The sequence below is a fragment of the Paramisgurnus dabryanus genome, chromosome 7, assembly GCF_030506205.2.
Source record: "Paramisgurnus dabryanus chromosome 7, PD_genome_1.1, whole genome shotgun sequence".
Classification (NCBI taxonomy): domain Eukaryota; kingdom Metazoa; phylum Chordata; class Actinopteri; order Cypriniformes; family Cobitidae; genus Paramisgurnus; species Paramisgurnus dabryanus.
The window spans coordinates 10931982-10950062 of record NC_133343.1 but is presented as its reverse complement, the minus strand read 5'-3'; the positions used below and the strand labels follow the sequence as shown (position 1 = coordinate 10950062).

At 36.3% G+C, this 18081-nt stretch overlaps 1 protein-coding gene and 1 long non-coding RNA gene across 19 annotated transcripts in view; both read left to right on the top strand.

Annotated features, from left to right (window-relative positions):
* The first annotated feature begins 5675 nt into the window (after window positions 1–5675).
* Window positions 5676–18081, top strand: part of lrrfip1b (leucine rich repeat (in FLII) interacting protein 1b) — a 50715-nt gene continuing 38309 nt past the window's right edge. For 7 of the 16 annotated variants that reach the window (XM_065240040.1, XM_065240036.2, XM_065240033.2 and 4 more), the window contains exon 1: window positions 5677–6272. In XM_065240040.1, coding sequence (XP_065096112.1) covers window positions 6183–6272 — 90 coding nt within the window. In that variant the 5' untranslated portion in view covers window positions 5677–6182. Of the gene's footprint in view, window positions 6273–18081 lie in introns of all 16 variants that reach the window. The other 9 variants (XM_065240047.1, XM_065240044.1, XM_065240048.1 and 6 more) reach the window with 3 other exon arrangements.
* LOC135773031 (uncharacterized) lies at window positions 12901–17755 on the top strand. 3 transcript variants are annotated; one of them, XR_012337105.1, is made up of 3 exons: window positions 12901–14365; window positions 14568–16874; window positions 17521–17755. It is a non-coding gene; the product is annotated as an uncharacterized lncRNA (long non-coding RNA). The 3 variants fall into 3 exon arrangements; XR_012337106.1 differs by having other exon boundaries at window positions 12902–13995; XR_012337107.1 differs by having other exon boundaries at window positions 12902–14129.

Here is an 18081-nt window from a genome sequence, read left to right as displayed (position 1 = left end):
TAAATGACTCATTACATGACGAATGAAGACTCTCTCGCCCGCCCCTACCGTCTGTAGGAAGAATACCCCACTTGCAAGTTCGCTGTATCCGACCCGGTGTCCTTCAGTCTCGTATAGTCTTAGATATAGAACGCATTTACTCCCAGACACTAGGGGGAGCTAGTAGACAAATAATACTCAGACTTGCCTTGTGTGCCTTTAAGGGATAGTTGACCCAAACGTCAAAATTCTGTCATTTACTAACCTTCATGTTGTTCTAAAGATGTATAAGTGACTTTATTCAGTTGAAAACAAAGACATATTGATAAATAATATGATGACTCAGAATGCTTAAGAATCATTATATAGATTATTCTCGTTCTTGCAACTTGGATAAATTTACAAATCTAAGAATAACACACTGCTTCAATAAACAAATGTAACTTACAGTAGATCTCTGTCAATAAGTTTATTATGCAGATCTTTAAAATTATATATGTCTTGCTTATAACTACATTGTGAGGATAACTGACTGTGTCTGTGGCAACCTGTCCACAAAATTTGATCCACCTACCATTTTAAGATTCAGATGTTTTGGCACTTACCTATAGCATGCACTTTGTCTTGTGTAAATTCTACTTAGTAAACTTGCTTAGTTTTAAAACCAAAGAGATTCAACTATATACTGCCCTACAAAGGTTAAGTGCAGTAACTACACTGTAAAAAAAATCAGTAGAAATTGCAGCTGGGTTGCCAGGTAATTTACCGTAGATTTACATTTATGTTATTTACTGGCAAGAGTTTGTTCAAAGTTAAATGAACATTAAACATTTACAAGTCTTTGTCTTTACAGAGTAAAACTAAAAAAAAAAACAGTATCAAGCAAAACATTCTGGAAAACAAAATCTGAAGCAAAAACAGAAAAAGGTTGATGATGATTTCTGGTTCCCAGAATGCTTTGCATGAGGCTGTTATTGTATAGTTTTGTTCTGTAAAGATAAAGACTTGTTAATATTTAAAATGTATTTTACTTTGAACAAACTCTTGCTAGTAAATAACATAAACGTAAATCTACGGTAAATTTCCGGCAACCCAGCTGCAATAACATTGTAATTTCTACGAATTTTTTTACAGTGTACGTAAACACTGAAACCGAGAAAAATACCCTTAAAGTTTATTACCAGCCAGTCAAACATGTTACTGCAATTTTTGCACACACCCACTGCACAATGTGACGTCAGAGTGACGTCTTTTTCAGGTTATTTTTGGACGTCCAAATTCGGTCCATCGAAGGGCTTGTTTTGTAACGCCAGGTGTCGTCTTTTTTGATGTCTACTGCACGTCTAATATTCACGTCTGTGGGACCTCCGTGTAAATAGGGTATAAAGTGAAAGAGACATGATTGTCTCTGCATTTCACCCATCCACTGCAAGCCATGAACACACACTGGGCAACTATCACTACAACACCGAAAAACTTCAATCACTTTCTGCACGCTGTGGGAATCAAACCAGCAACCTCTGGGTCACAAACAAGCCTCTCTATCCCCTAGGCCACCAATATCTTAAATGGATGACTATTACATCTTAGACACTATACACTTTTTAAAATAAATGTATAAATTTGTGTTTTTTCATGTTAAATTGTTAGTATGGTCAATCATATACTTTTATTATAACAAACTAATTACAGATTTTTTAAATTGTAAATTAAGATGAATTTTTATGTAATTCATGAAAACAGAAAAAATACTGTATAAATAATATAGGCTATTCATATGTATTAATCATGTTGATACAACAATGTTGATTATTTGTAAATAAACACATATAGGCCTGATCACATAGACCTGTCATAGACATCCAAATGATGTCCAAAAAAATGACTCAGTTTAAGGTCAAATGTTGACCTCGAATAGATGTCCAGAATTAGTCATGGACCGACGGACCCAATATAGACATGATATGCACGTCTATCTGACGTCCAGTCCAGTGTTTAGTGGGCATGTTTCTCTGAAATAGGACAAAATTGAACCAGAGACTTTGTCACAAGACACAACAGATCTCACAAAGCGCATTTCAACCCTTAACTCAATTTTGATCAAATGCGTAGTTACTGCACTTTGGCTTTGTAGGGCACTATAAATATATAAGAATTAACTTTGGATGAGGTCTTTTACTTTACGTCTTAACTTGCAACTTAATTTTATGTGAATAATAGCAGGCATGACAAATATTTTTTTCCCAATGGTACATGGTGTTTTTTGTACTGTGCTAAAATGGTGCTAAATAGTACTAAAAGCTTGTAATCAGATTCAGAACCATTTTAGCGCTATACCTAGCACATCTTGTAGAAAGCATGAACATACTGTAGCACCACTTATAGTTCGACATAGCACAATTTGGTTCTACACAGATGCTGTTTAGCACTAAAGATGGTTCCCCTGTGATTACGAGCCAGTCAATCACTTTTAGTGCTATTTAGCACCAGTGTAGTGATGTGTAGTTTATTAGTCAGCATTTGAAGATACAGGGTTGCTGCCCTCTAGTGGTTAAAATAATGCTAATCCATATTTAAACCTGAACTGTAAAGTGTAAAGGCCAGAATGACACCAAGAATGACAAAGATAACTATAACAATAAGCATATTAGCATCCACACCAACATATGATTATGTTAATTCTAAGCTTGCATCCTGCAGTTTCACATTTTTTTTATTTTAATTTGTCTTATGATATAGCCACCATAAGAGTTTCGTCATTCCTATTACATACAATATCTTAACTAATGAACAATTCTTGAAATGATCACAATACATTTAGGCTTGGACAGGGCTTATCTTGTTCCAGACTAAAATTCACATTTGAGCTGCCTAATTTTTTTATCTTGAACTGAACTGACACATCTAAACATATATCAGATGCAAACCAGTAATGTTTTTTTACCTCTTAAGACCTGAGCTTTAGTTTGGCTTGCATTTTAGATTTCTTCCAGCTATTGGGGTTAGGAAGAACCAATAAATATAATAACCAAAATTTTATTTAAACCTGAAGCAGTGTAAGTGTCCATGTTTGTGTACAACAGGATCCAGTTACACAGAATTAAGTATTATGGTGCAAACAACAAAAAATGTGATGTCCACGTTGTTAAAACTACTTAAATGCCCCAATTTAACTAGACCTAGTCCTGGATTAATCTTAACCTTGGAAACTGCCCCTTAATGTTTTAATGTAGGCAGACTGGATTTCAGTTTTAGCTAAGAAGTTAATCATTTTGAAGATTTACCCTCCAGAGTGATGGCATTGAAAGGATAAAGGGTGTAGGCAGTGTTTCTCTGTTCCTGGTGGCACACCAACACTACAGCTGTCCCAAATGACAAACTATGCACTTTGTACTCAACCATCTAGTGTATACATTTTAGAAGTGTAGTATCATCCAAAATTGAACACTTAACAGTTTCTTAGACGAGGGCAAATGATGTCAAATAGTGGAATAAAAGTAATTGAAAATCAATAGCTTTTTTAATGTCAGTGTTATCTATTTAGTTCAATGTAACCTCAAGCACTGTCAGACTGAAGTGTATCCGTCTCTGCAGGTGAACTCTTCTGTCATGTAAGGAAAAATGTGACCGTTGAGTGCGTGAAGTGTCCAGCTTTGTACACTTCAAATTATCGGTTGAATGAGTCCATCATCCGGGTACTTAATGGTGTAGAATAGTGCACAGCTGTGTAATTTGGGATGCACCTTGTCAAAGTCACTCAGATGCTTATACGCTTGCCTATTTTCCCTGCTTCTAACACAGTGACTGAGCGACTTTGACAAGGGCCAAACTGTGATGGCTAGACGACTGGTTCAGAGCATCTTCAAAACTGGAGCTCTTGTGGGGTATTCCCAGTCTGCAGTGATCAGTACCTATCAAAAGTGGTCCAAGAAGGAAAAGCGGTGAACCGGCGACAGGGTCATGGGTGACCAAGACTCATTAATGCCAGTGGGGAGCGAAGGCTGGCCCGTGTGGTCCAATCCAACAGACAAACTACTGTTGCTGAAATTGCTCAAAAAGTGAATGATGGTTCTGATAGATAGGTCTAGTGGAGTCCATACCTCGGCTGTATTGGTGGCAAAAGGGGGACCTACAAGTGGTCATAATGGCATGGATGATCAGTGTATATACAAACAGACATGGCTAACATTTCAGTGTCAATAGTCTGGCTTGTGAATGGACCACTGTGAGTGTACAAGTGTAAATTATTGGACTTTCAACCAACTGGTTTAAAGTGTGTGAGATTTAACAGTTAGAAAATTCACAGGGCACAGTAGTGACATGAGTCCTCAAATACGAAGTGTCTAGTCTATGCCTTGTCATTGGGACCCATATAGAGTTTTAAACATATAAACATTTGTTTTCATTGTTGTTGGGTTTGCATTCTTGAAGCCCAGGGCTCCCCCTGGTCAAGGGCCCCTGCATGGGCACTGGCCCCATTTGTGTTTTTAACGTTCATTTAAGCTTTAACATTTTTTCCTCTCCTTTTCATTGGCATAACATTCCAGAATAGTCAGATTATGTTGTGTAAGCACAGTCCTTATGTGTCAATCTGTAAAAATGAAATATCCCTTTGAGTCGTGTATTCTGTGGCCAGTAAATATTGTGTTTAAATGAATATAGGAACTCATATCTGGGATGGCATAAGGGTGAGTAAATTATGAGAGAATTTTCATATTTTGGAGAATTCTTCTTATGTTGAAAGGTATACCTATAGACTATCGCATAACATAGTTTTAAGAGCTGTTACGTGTGTATTAAGTGCAATAGAGTGTGTATTGTTCCTTTCTCATTTAGCTGTTTCTTGTGCCACAATCTCTGCTTTATCTGCTTTGTTTTGCTGTTTTAATGGTCCATATATCATATTTCCCTTTCACTTTTCTGATCATCCCTCAGACATCCAATACCTCTCTGCCATATATTACAGCAATAATTCCTCCCATATACATAAATAATTTTTTTTAACTATTGCTTTTGCCCTTGTACACTGAATCAAAATAGTGAAGATTTCTTTAATTGTTCTTTTTTTCTATAAGTGACGTCTGGTAGAAAAAGGTTCATCTTATTTCATTTAATATTGGAAATTTCCAGCTTCGTTAAATTTCATTTAGATACGTTTGTTGACACATTTTGATAGGCTATAGTTATTTTCCAACTGTAATCATAGGATAATCATCACTGCCAAGTAATGTTAAGGACATCCCATTTGGTGTGATGCCTGTTATCTCACTAGAGTGAGTGTGTTCTGTTGCAGTACTTTTATATCTAGTACCTTTTTTATTTATTTCTCTAGTGCAATTTAGATATTACTATTTATTATGGACAGAAATGGTACTCCTTTCATCAAATCGTTAATCGTGACTGCAGTAATATCGGACATAGCCTATTTATCACATGCATGAGTTAATTTCTTGCAGTGGTCTGAAACAACCTCTTGGTGGAACTATTGTACCACTGTAAAGCACACTGTAACACGCATTTCATTGTATTAAATAGATTCGTGTGGGCTTGCACAGACAGACAGACACACAGATCGTTTAAATCCCATTGTACACAAAAATTCTGTAAAGATTCAGATTTTACGAACATGTCGTAGATGAGAAGACGAAATGTATTGATAGGTAACAAACAGACTCCGCCCTTCGGCCCCGCCCACTCCACTGTGAGCCGAGCGTTGTAAAATCCGACCATCTCATCACAGGGCCGCTCATCAACACCGCTTCTCATTAGAAATAAATGCAGATCTGGACAGATCATTTAATTTATTTTTCTTGTTTGACCTTCCAACGAATTATCCAACAGATTCAGAAAACGTAGGAAGGAATACTGATGGATGACCGGCTATATTTTCTCTGGAGTGCCTATAATCTTGCTTATGGTGTATCAGCAAACTGTCATTTTCTTCCCAGCCGTGATGTTGTGACACATCGGGGTTTCGTGTGACTGTGCAACAGGCTCCTGACGCATATTCATGCGATTTATGGAGACGATGAGGCATCAGAAGGAGGATGGATCCTATTCTACATTATGTATTGCTGATGATGGTTGATCTGAAGGATAGTCCGCTTCTGACCATGACACCATCACACTGTGATCTTTGATCAATATAGCACTTTAGTGACCCGAAGGTATTTTAGTAGAGTGCTAGCATACGGGAATTTAAAATGGCAAATCAATTAACGGGAAGGAAAAGAATTCCTAACCGAGAGAAACTGTCTGCGGAGGATGATGCTCTGAGTCAAATAGCCAGAGAGGTAAGACCGGAGATTTTATTCATTTAATGTGTTGTTATTTGCATAATAATTATGTTAACGTTGGCGTTTATGGGTGGCCCATTTATTTTCCTATATTCTGCTTATTTGGCTGCTCGTTTCCTACATTCTGTCATGGAAAGAAAGTGGATTTGGTGACGGTTGTCTTTTAATTGTATAGGGAATTTTGATCCCCACACCCTCTGTGAAACACAAAACCATTATTTGTCGCAGGATGAATCAAGAGATGTTGTTGCTAATGAACTAGCCTACGTGATTTGCATAACAAAACAATGCTTTATTACATAAACACAATTGAAATGGGTTAATTGTAATCGTAAACTGCATCATCAGAGCGATGCATTTCTCTCTGTATGCATGCAGCCGCGTCCGCATCTTTATACCTGCACAGCTGTGTGACGTCAGTACGCAAAGATCAAACGAAAAAGCTTACAGACTATGACGTCAGAAACCGCTGTGATGCGGCACTTCACACACCCAGAGATTCTGGTTATTTAAAGTACACAGAACTCATAGGAGGCGGTCACGTAAATCCTCTGCTATATGGATTGCTTTCTTAGAAGAAGGACGTGATTCTTCCATAAATAATACATGCAGTGGTTTAGTTATATGTTATAAAAATAGTCATAAGCACTATTCGGACGGGATTAGTTTTCCAAACGACGTTTGAGTTTCAGCGTGTCCCCCAGGACGTCTGTGATTTTATGTACCGATTCGGACGGGATTAAAATGATGCAGGCTATTCCAGAGATGGGAGTGTCTGTTTCATGCATTTGGGCGTTGCAGTAGCACGTGCTCTGGATACGCGTGTTTGTAATGTTTAATATTTTGCTTTAAATGTAAAATCATGACAGAACATGTAATTTATTAATTTAATTTTAACAAATCAAAATAAAATATACAAATCCTACTAAAGTAACATTAGCCTACGTGTTTTATATAACTGTCTGCTTATAACAAACACAAAATAATGAAGAAATAATGATTAATACAATTTTATATCTTTATTAATTAACATTACCATTCCGGAGTTGAACAACTTTGAACGGAGTTTCTTATAATGTTAATGATATATCAGTGTTTAGTCTTAACAGTGTATGATATTCAGCTCGTCTTGATTTAATTACTTTATTTTGCCGAATGCGAAAAAACATTCATATCTGAATGAATGGGACTCAGGAAATACAATATACGCGCATTAGTAAGACCTTACGGCAGATCAAGTTGGCCAAAACACGAAATGAACCGCGTTTTCAAAAGATATTGCGGGCAAACACAGACATTTGCATCCGGACGGGATTAAATTTCTCAGAGGACCTCTGAGTTCGGCGAAAAACAGTAGGTAAATTGCTCTGGAATTTTTACTGAGGTCGTCAGAGAAAAACACAGACATGGCCGATTCGGACGGGATTAAAAACACAGAGGACCTCTGAGAAGCACGATTTTCTCAGAGGTCCCCCTGTAAAACTAATCCCGTCCGAATAGGGCTATAGCTTCTGCAGTTGATCATTGTTTTCATAGATCACTGTTGTCTATATAAGGAACTCGTGGTCCAGATGTTAGGAGACACGATGCTCTGATGCTCCGTGACCTTTTGGATCAACAGAGCACATCTGGAAAGGATTTCCTCACTGCAGACTTCACACATAGACTGTCCTTGTCTATTTTTTTTTGTTTGGCAGCACAAGAACACAGTTCTTTCTTATAACAGACCATGACTTCATCTTGATGTTTTGCTGTTAACTGTTTGGATGTGTTCAGCTACGGACTATGTCCTTGGGTTGATTCTCTCAAAATGAAAAGATTTTACATGCCTTCACATGTTATTGGTGTTGTAATCTATTTCTGTATAGACAATTAAGTCTAAAATATGTCCCTGACCCAGAACCTAATTCCTAATATGATGCTCCATCATAATATGTGTATTATTAAGGGAGTTTTATTAAAGGATTTGCCTGCAGAATTGCCTATAGTTTAAAAAACATCCATTGCACTGTGATCTTTGTCTTCTTTTACATGTCTGTGCCCTCTAAAACTCTCCACCCTTTATTAAGCTTACCATCCCTCTTACAGGATGACTCAGTCCCTGAAGACGACATTAACCTTTATGTCCTCAAAAAGTTTTTTACATGGTTTTTCTTCTGCTTTCTCATGGAAACTCCACAATTAGCTGCAGTGCCCAAAGGCAGAAAGAGCTGAGCCAATGTTTAAGTTAAAAACTTTATATTGGACTGGAGAGGCAAAGTTACAAGACAAAATTTTAAGCAGGCATGGATTACTGGTGTGCACTAAAGTCATCAGTAGGCTGCAAGGCCAATCATGGAACTACGTTGGTCTTCTAGTGATTCATCGTTATTGAATATAATAAATATCTCTGTCAGCTGTTTTTATACATTGAACACCAGGAACAGCTAAGCCAAGGAAAAACGCAATCATTTTTTATTCTTCTGTTTGTTTGCAGTGGCAGTTGTGTACACACTTTGTTTCACTGGAACAGACATTGGAACAGAGCTTGTTCTTAGTAAGAATCATGTGAAAGTACATTAAAAGCCTTTCCCAGCCATTTCATAACCACACAGACATTCACATCTTATTTGATTTTGTGATTTTTTTTTTGGGGGGGGGGGGCTGCTAAACAACGACTGTTATGTTGTGTTAATGAATTTATGGCTTCCACATGTCAGTAATGTCAGTCATATCTTGCATCATACATTTTAAAGCAAAATGAAAGACTTAATAGGCATCACAATAGCAAACAGTTAGAATGGCTCCAGTAGGCTTATGTAAGATGTAACTGCTGCTGTAGTTTACTGTACTTCAGGCAAATGAAATGGCATGGGATCTTTTATTTATGAATCCCTGATCCATAGTCTTAATAAAATAATGTAGCTTATTATTAATCGGCATTCTCCTTTGTCCTTTAAAGAAGACATATCACAAAAATCTGACTTTTTCCATGTTAAGGTGCTATAATTGGGTCCCCAGTGCTTCTATCAACCTAGAAAATGTGAAAAAGAACAACCCATTAACTTAGTTTTATTAAACCATTTTCTGCAAGCATGTGAAAAAATAGGTATTTAAAATTTGGCTCCCGTTGTGATGTCAGAAAGGGATAATACCGTCCCTTAATCTGCACTATCCAACCACAGCACTGCAATTTAGTGCAGAGATCAGCTCATTTGCATTTTAAAGGCCACACACAAAAATTGCAAACTTTTGCTCACACCTACAAAGTGGCAATTTTAACATGCTATAATAAATTATCTATATGCTTTTGTGAACTAGAACTTTACATATGTACTCTGGGGACGCCAAGGATTTATTTGACATCTTAATAAAGTCTTTTGAAATGTCTCATGATACTCAAACCATGTGGAGCTCATTGGAACTTTGGATTCCATTCATGTTCGTCTTATTTTCCCCTCTCTGCCCTTTAATTTTCCAGCTCCTGAGGCAGAAGTAAAAAGCTGTTAAGGCTGTACTTAGTGCAGGTATTTGAAGGGCACTCATGCAGATAGGGTGGAGGAAGAGGTAGGGTTTACACCCATTAAAATTTTTTAAAGCAGTCATGATTTGATTTCATGTGTTCCTTTGTCTTTAGAGTGTTTAAAGGTGTTTGTGCACATAGAAGATCTGTAAAGTTGGAAATATAAAAATTTAAAACCCCAAGAGATCTTTTTAAAAGTGAAGCCTCATCCACGCCTTCCTAAAACGGCTTTTTCAAACACACCACTACAGTTGGACTTCATACTGCAGGGAACATTTGCATAACACAGCCCTAATGTATCCACCTTATCTTTGAATGCAAAGTAAGTGATGTGACGTATTTCCCTTCTTTGTGCGAGATGTCCACTTCAATAGCCAGCCGGTAGAAAACAGTGTAGTGCGAGCACGCATAAAACATGACTTAAACAGTTAAATTGACTACACCTGCCATGTACACTGGGAGGATAAAATTAAGAAGTGGTCTGATATATTATATGAAGATATATTCAATAATTTTGTGTTGTTGGTTGGGACGGTGACTGGTCTTCAATGCGCAAATATAAAAGGACAGAGACATACCAGTATCTTTACAATGGGAAAGTCAGTCGAGTGTTTGTACATGTAATAGACCAAGATTTTGTGTTTTTAACCTTTTCAGGCATTGAATTAAAATGTCACAACTGTCCCTCTGGCAATTTTTAATGGACTTGTTTGAGTTTTTATGGCGACACATGTATTGTAAACTTTAATTGTACATGTATTGTAAACTATTACATGTATTGAGTATTGTTATCGTTTTATGAAAATATTATTACATCGCTTCTTACGCACTAGATGGAGACATGAGCTGTGAAATTATTTGCTTATTTTAAAATTGTTAGCTTTTTCATTTAAAACATAACAAAAGTACTCGCAAACACATTAAGAAGAACTATTATAAACATTAACTAAGCAGATTATGTCGTATATATTTTCTACTGTAATCGCATTTTTGTAATAATATATAATATTCTGTACTGTAATCACATTTTTGTAATAATATATAGTAGCAGAATAAATAAATCAGCATATTTTTATTAGCATAATATTAGTTGTTTTAAAACAATTATTGTATTTATTGTTTACTGGCAGTTTCTATGAAAGGTTTTACTGGATGGATTTGTGAATACAGATTACAGTATGGGTGCACGTGCGCCACATACACATTCATTTCTTGTGCGTGTATTATGGTTAAACCAAATGTTTTGTGGAGATTTACTGCATTTGTACCAGCTATTATGGCAACCCCTAACTGCACAAATGATGCTGGTCTTCCTGGATTTTATAATAAACATTAAAAAGCCAGTCAAAACGGCACACTAGTGTCCCTCACAATTTGACTGCCATTAGCTTTAGTGGTTCCTCAGACGTCTTACACAAAGGAGCTCCAAGATGGCGGCGCCCACATTTACATAAAAAATAAGGTGGATGTTCAAATAATGAAGGTCTCACTTTCATTCGCACTGTAGTATTTTTGCCATCGCCATGTCATGGAGACGCTGTGTTTTTCGTTGCAACAGTCAAACTACTTTGTTCGGCCTTCCAGTAGAGCATGGGTCTTCAACAGGGGGTCCGTGGTGGTATTACTGGGGGTCCCCCAAATATTATTTGAATTCAATAAAAAAATGAAATTAGACATGAATGAAAAATGCATTAATAAACTAATAACACAAATGATAAAAAAACTTGATTGAAATGAATGTTCCCATATATAATATAATACTTTACTAAAATAAAGGTTCCCTAATATGTAGTTTTTTTAAATGTAATTTTAAATACAAATTTAAAAGTATGTTAACAGTATGTGTCTATGTATACAAGAAAAATTATTTTATATATTTGTAATGTAAACATCGTAAAAAATATATAAATCCAGTTTTTATATGATACATGTATTGGGGGTCCATGGTCTTCCTCTTTATCCAATAAGGGGTCCTTGGACTGAAAAAGGTTGAAGACCTCTGCAGTAGAGGAAACAATAAGAAATCAATGGTTAAGTTTTATTTAATGGACACTGGAGACTACCAGTGGCAGCTCGTGACGGCTCATCCGAGGGGCGCTAATTCAAAATAAGTGTTCAGAGTCTCGTGTGTGTTGCTTGCGTTTTCAAAATATGTGTTTGTTGCGTCATGTCTCTCCAGGGGCGTCGGACTGGGGGTAAAACCAGTACTGATTACCAGGGCCCCAAAGGAAGAGAGGGCCCTTGAAAAGTCTGGAATATATTATGGGGGTGGGGCATGGGGGCCCATCAGGACTGCGTATGCATAGGGCCCAAGATCTTGTGCAACGCCCCTGGATCTCTCGATGTGCAGAACACATATTTTGAAAAATATGACAAAAGCTACCACACACTTGACGGGCTACATACATGTTGTGACGAACTTTGCATCTAGCGCCCTCGAAAAAAGAAGTCACCAACTGCCACTGAAGAGTACAAGGCAGGATGTACACAAAGGCTTTGTCTAAAAAGTGGAGCAAACTTTTGCAAGTACACTCTGGCTCTTCTGATTCACATCTTGTAAGTAGCCTATGTTTTCATATTTAAAAAAATCCTACTGACAAAACTCGAGTTACAAATGCAGACATGGTTTTTATGTTTTCCCAGGTAAAAAAGTAGTATACTTTAGTGTATTAGAAATATGATTGAAGTACATGAAGTATAAAACAAGTATGCTTCTACTTGTTGTACTTAATTTAAAGAGTATTTAATATGTACTTTTTAAAAGTATACTTCCAAAAAGATATAATTAAGTTCAACTTAACAGTCCAAAAAATAAGTATACTAATTTACCAGTAATTCAATTATCTTTTAAATGTACTTTTTGAAAGTATACTTCAAAAAATATGTAATTAAGTTCAACTTAAGAGTCCAAAAAATAAGTATACTAATTTACCAGTAATTCAATTATCTTTTAAATGTACTTTTTGAAAGTATACTTCAAAAAATATGTAATTAAGTTCAACTTAAGAGTCCAAAAAATAAGTATAATGAATTTACCAGTAATTCAATTATCTTTTAAATGTACTTTTTGAAAGTATACTTAAAAAAAGATGTAATTAAGTTCAACTTAAGAGTCCAAAAAATAAGTATACTAATTTACCAGTAATTAAAATATTTTTTAAATGTACTTTTTGAAAGTGTACTTTGTTGTCAATGTATTTTAAATTGTATAGAAGTTTATTTTTTTTAAGTGTATTAAATTTGACATACTTAGAGTGACAATTCAATATACTTATGGGAAGTATATTTTTTGGAAATTAATTGTTAATTTACTTTTTTAGCATACTAGGATCTCACTTCATTAGAAGTGTGACTTCTGTACACTTTATACAGTACACTATAAAATAAGTGTATTTTTAGTTGCATATCAGAGTACTTTCATAAAATACGTTAGAATAATAAAATGTAGGCTATACACTGCATGAAAAGAGCTGTATCCAGACAAATACGGATGGGAAATCCCTGCTAAACTTTAGGTTTGCCAGATAAATGAGGCAGAGTGCTTGGAAACGTAATACTCAGAAGTAAACTCGTGAAACATCCAGAAACCTTGTGTATATGGATGTATACTGGTGGAAGTTTCTAGGAATCCTCACAGCTGGTTGTAAGGAGTGCTGGTTGTGAGGTGTGAAGGGTTAATGACAGAGTTGCTGTCTCTGTTTTCAAAGCTGGGTGGGGGGTTCAAGGCAGCACATAACATAAAAACATTATATATCTACAAGTGTGTTTACTAAATACATGTATTATTATGCTAATGTAATTTAATTGATAAAGGTTTTTTTTATTTAAGAAAATCTGAGCATCACTCAAAATAACTGTCAACATGTTTGTCAACTAAACATGTTTTGTAAACGTTATACATTTTATAAAAATATTTAATATTTTTATTATTGATAAAGTATAAAGAACAAATCAGTGTGAAAACGCAGATTATAAAAAGTAAATAAAGTGCCAGCAGAGGATCCAAAATAATGAAAAAAAAAAAAAACATCCAATGCAACTTGGAAATTGTAGTCAAAATACATCTACAGCAGCATGCTAAAGCAGTACCAACGCCAGGGCAAAAGACTCAAATTCCCAGAATGCACCTGCACCCACCCATTCATTCCCACCAATCAGGATCAACGGCATTTTTCAAACCGCTACTGACTCGTTTTCATGCTAAACAGTACGGCTGAGGTAAGTTTGACTTTCATTCCTTTACATCGCGCAGATCTGTTCCATATTTGTTCCTATTTTGTTCTTCACTGTGATTATTTTTGTCTTTATGCGAGAAGTGTTTTAATTTAAAGCACACACAGGAAACATTAAGAGTAAGTTATACACTGTACACAGTAACGTTAGGAACTTGAACATGCGGTTTTTCAGTGAGCAAAGTAACATGCAAAATGCCTGATAAACGAATCAATTCGATGTTTAAAACTTTAAAAATAAAACGGCAAGATTACTTGTGTTGGAGATGTTCAGCTAACTGTAGCAAATGGCTCTTTCTGCTATTTTAAACGATAACCTTAGACGATTTCTGTTGTTTAAAAGCTCATTGCTGTAGGTAAGTTCTGATAGATGCTGCTTATTTTGCAAGCCTGTTTTAATAGCTTTATTCTGTTTAGTAACCAAGCCAGCTTCACTTTAAGTTTAAGATAAACTAACGTTAGATGTTGTTGTAAAGAAGCTTGGAGTCAAAATATATTTTAAAGTTGTATGATTGTCTTCTTTTTTAATATGATGTCTATCCATGTTTGTGTTTACAGAGGTCATGTACCATGTGGTCGACCTTGCTGACGCTGAAGAGGTTTCTGTGTAAAAATGATGTAAGTTAAGTTTAATCTTTTAATTTAATATTGTTTTAATTCATGCCCATGTCATGCTGGCTACCAGTCAAATATCGCATACAATTAAAAATACTATTAATCACCAATAAAACCTTAAAAGGCCCAGCACCTTCGTATCTTAGAGAATTAATATCAGAATACAATCCAACACGTACACTGCGGTCGCAAAATTCTGGTCTCTTAATTTTCCCTAGAATATCAAAAGTGTCTAAGCTCTGAAATGATTTGCCAACTGGTATCTGTGAATCAGACACAGTCAATCACTTTAAATCTAAAGGGACACTTCACCCATTTGTATTAAGCTTTGTATCTTTAGAACCCCAGTCATGTTTTTGAATGGTCATGCATCATTTCCTGAGACAGGAGAAATACAGATTTCAGTGTTGCACTTCCTTCTTTCAATGATGTAAAAAATTATAATTTTGCATCATTGAAAGAAGGAAGTCCAATATCTTTGTTGAGGTGGTGAGACTACAAACACCCCTTTTTTAGTCAAATAGGCACCAAATTCGAAATGTATGTTACATTTCCACTACAAATATGAGACACTTTCAATAAAGATTAATGTTTCTACAGGTGAAATGCTCCATTAAAGGATAATTCTGGTATTTAACACTTTGAGTCTTATTTCTGGTTTGTTTTGGATGAATTACAGTGATGGACACTGTAATTTTGACAATGGGTCGTGTCTTTTTTTGACTCGTTTAGAAGCGTCTCTTCACTGCTTCAGAGTGGAAGTCAAGGGTCATGCACAAACATGTCATTAAAACAACACTTAACCTTCATTTTCAAAACTGTCCCTTACGAATATTAACCATGGTTTTATTGTGGTAAAAGTGTAGTAACCATGTTTTTTTTGGTCAATTGATTACTATGAGCAAAACCATGGTTTTACTACACTAACCATGGTTTAACTATGGTTTTTGAAAACCATGGTTGTCAAAACCATTGTTATTTTGTGGTAGCTATGGTTTTACTACAGTAACCATGGTTTTTTTGGTCTTAACTGTAGTAAAACCATGGTTAATTTTCGTAAGGGGTGCTACTCACCGAGTGGTTCTTGGTGTTCGTTGATGATTAAAAACAAGTAGTGTAGCGAAATACAGTTTCTGTGGTGTTTTATTTGGCATTTTGTAAAATTCCATTGACTTCTCTTGGAAGACTCATTGCTCGCTGATATATCACTCTGCCGCCGGAAATGGAAAAGGGTCTGTTTACATCTGGTTGTAGTTTTTTCGCTCGGTTTCTCTCAAAAGGCTAGCATGAGCAGAGCAACTGTGCCCTCGGAGTAGGGAACAAATTTTTCCCATATTTGATGGCTCAGTGACCAGCCTTAGGTTTGAATTTGAGCTCGATTGTGACTGTCTATACGCTAGACACCAAGTTCCGTTCAGCATCCTTGTTAGGCAAAGTGGTTGTCGCCATCAAGTGGTCAAGAGTGTGCTAACGCTTCAGACTCAAATATAGAGCGGAAGTATATACGTGGTTGTGAGGTGTCTGAAAAAATAGATCCACTATAGCAAATAACACGGATTGAAATCATACATTGCTCTGATATATTTGTTTTTAATCATCAACGAACACCACAAACCACTCTGTGAGTAGCACAGTTTTGAAAATGAACGTTAAGTGTTGTTTTAATGACATGTTTGTGCATGGCCCTTGACTTCCATTCTGAAGCAGTCAAGAGACGCTTCTAAACAAGTTAAAAAGTCAAGACACGACCCATTGTCAAAATTTCAGTGACCATCACTGTAGTTCATCCAAAACAAACCAGAAATGAGACTCAAAGTGTTTAATACCGGAATTATTCTTTAAGACTTTTTTTCTTTAACAAAGCATTCACATAATTTGTCTAGTAAATTATACTTATCTCGCAAAAGTTAGCTTGTACGGAACAAAGCATTCACATAACTCGTCTGGGTAATTTACTAATGCCGCAATAGCTAGCCTGTCTGGAACCGAGCAGATATTAAAACACAACACTGTGTGACACTGCATTACATGTGAATGGCCCCTACGCTAATAGGATTTTGTTTCTCTCTCCCTGTCTCGTCCTCAAACCCGAGGACATTGAGACAAACAGACCAGTTCTGGCTGCCGTGGAGGTCAACACACCACTGATCTACTGGCTGCCCTTCAACGTGATGCCCAGCCGATGCCTGACCACCGACGGAACTAGGGCTGCACGATAAGTCGCATGTGTTTGTCAGGCGCATCTCCTCAGTAATGCCGGTTCCTTGATTAGTATTAAATCGCCATCAGCTGTTTTCAGATGTAGCAGCTTTAACTACACAGAGCCGTAGTTCACTGACAATCGGGGCAATTTCGCATTAATTATCGCGGACGTATCGGCTGCGATATGTATGCGATATGGCCCAGCTTGTCAGGGAACTACGGCTCTGTAGTTAAAGCTGCTCCATCTGAAAACAGCTGATGGCGATTTAATACTAATCAAGGAACCGGCATTACTGAGGAGATGCGCCTGACAAACACATGCGATTTATCGTGCAGCCCTAGACGGAACCCGTTAAATCTCCTTATCCGTTTACATCCCATATATATATATGTGTATATCTTTTCCTCCTAGGACTTTTTGTTCCTCCCTGAGGTTTTTCTCCTAGGGTTTTTTTAACCCCGGGGAGTCAAGCAACATTGGCTTAACTTAGCACCCTCTTGTATACGAGACATTATTAATTTGCTCACTTGTAAAGTTTATTCATAGCCGCTGTATTTTGCTACTTATATTGTCTGTCGATTTTTCTGTTTCCCCTGCTTCTTTTAATGTAAAGCTGCTTTGAAACAACTACAAATTGTGAAAAGCGCTATATAAATAAAATTGAAATTGAAATGTCTCTTTCCTGTTTTACAGATGCAGTGAGGGAGTGATTCCCCAACATCGAGGTGGCAGAGATCCGGGACCTTCTACGGAGGAAGTGCAACAATGCCAGTTACAAGGCCTCCAGTAGTTCAAATCAGAGCTAGATGTCCATATAGTACAAGTTGTTCGCAATTGTTCTCTTCCCGGCATTTCAAAGAAAGTCGACTGTTTAAGGTTCCCCATTTTGCCAATATCTGTTTTGTGTGTTACTTTTGTGTCATTAATAAAGATCATTTTTTGAAATGCAGTTTGTAATCTGTTTGTGTGCATTTGAACTGAATTGTTATATTATACACTTGTAGTGTAACAGCAATATTCATGCTTAAGTATAACAAAATGGGGATAAAAGTACAAATTAAATATACTTAAAATATAAAAAATACACTATAATAATATTGCACTGAAAGTACGTGTCTATGATGTTTAGGTTATAATTGAAATTCACTTTAAAAACATTATTATTGTCATAGTGGGACACTTTAAAAGCACTAAAAATAGTTAGGAAGTGCATTTGTAGAGCACTTGAAATATTACAGAGGCATACTAAATTAA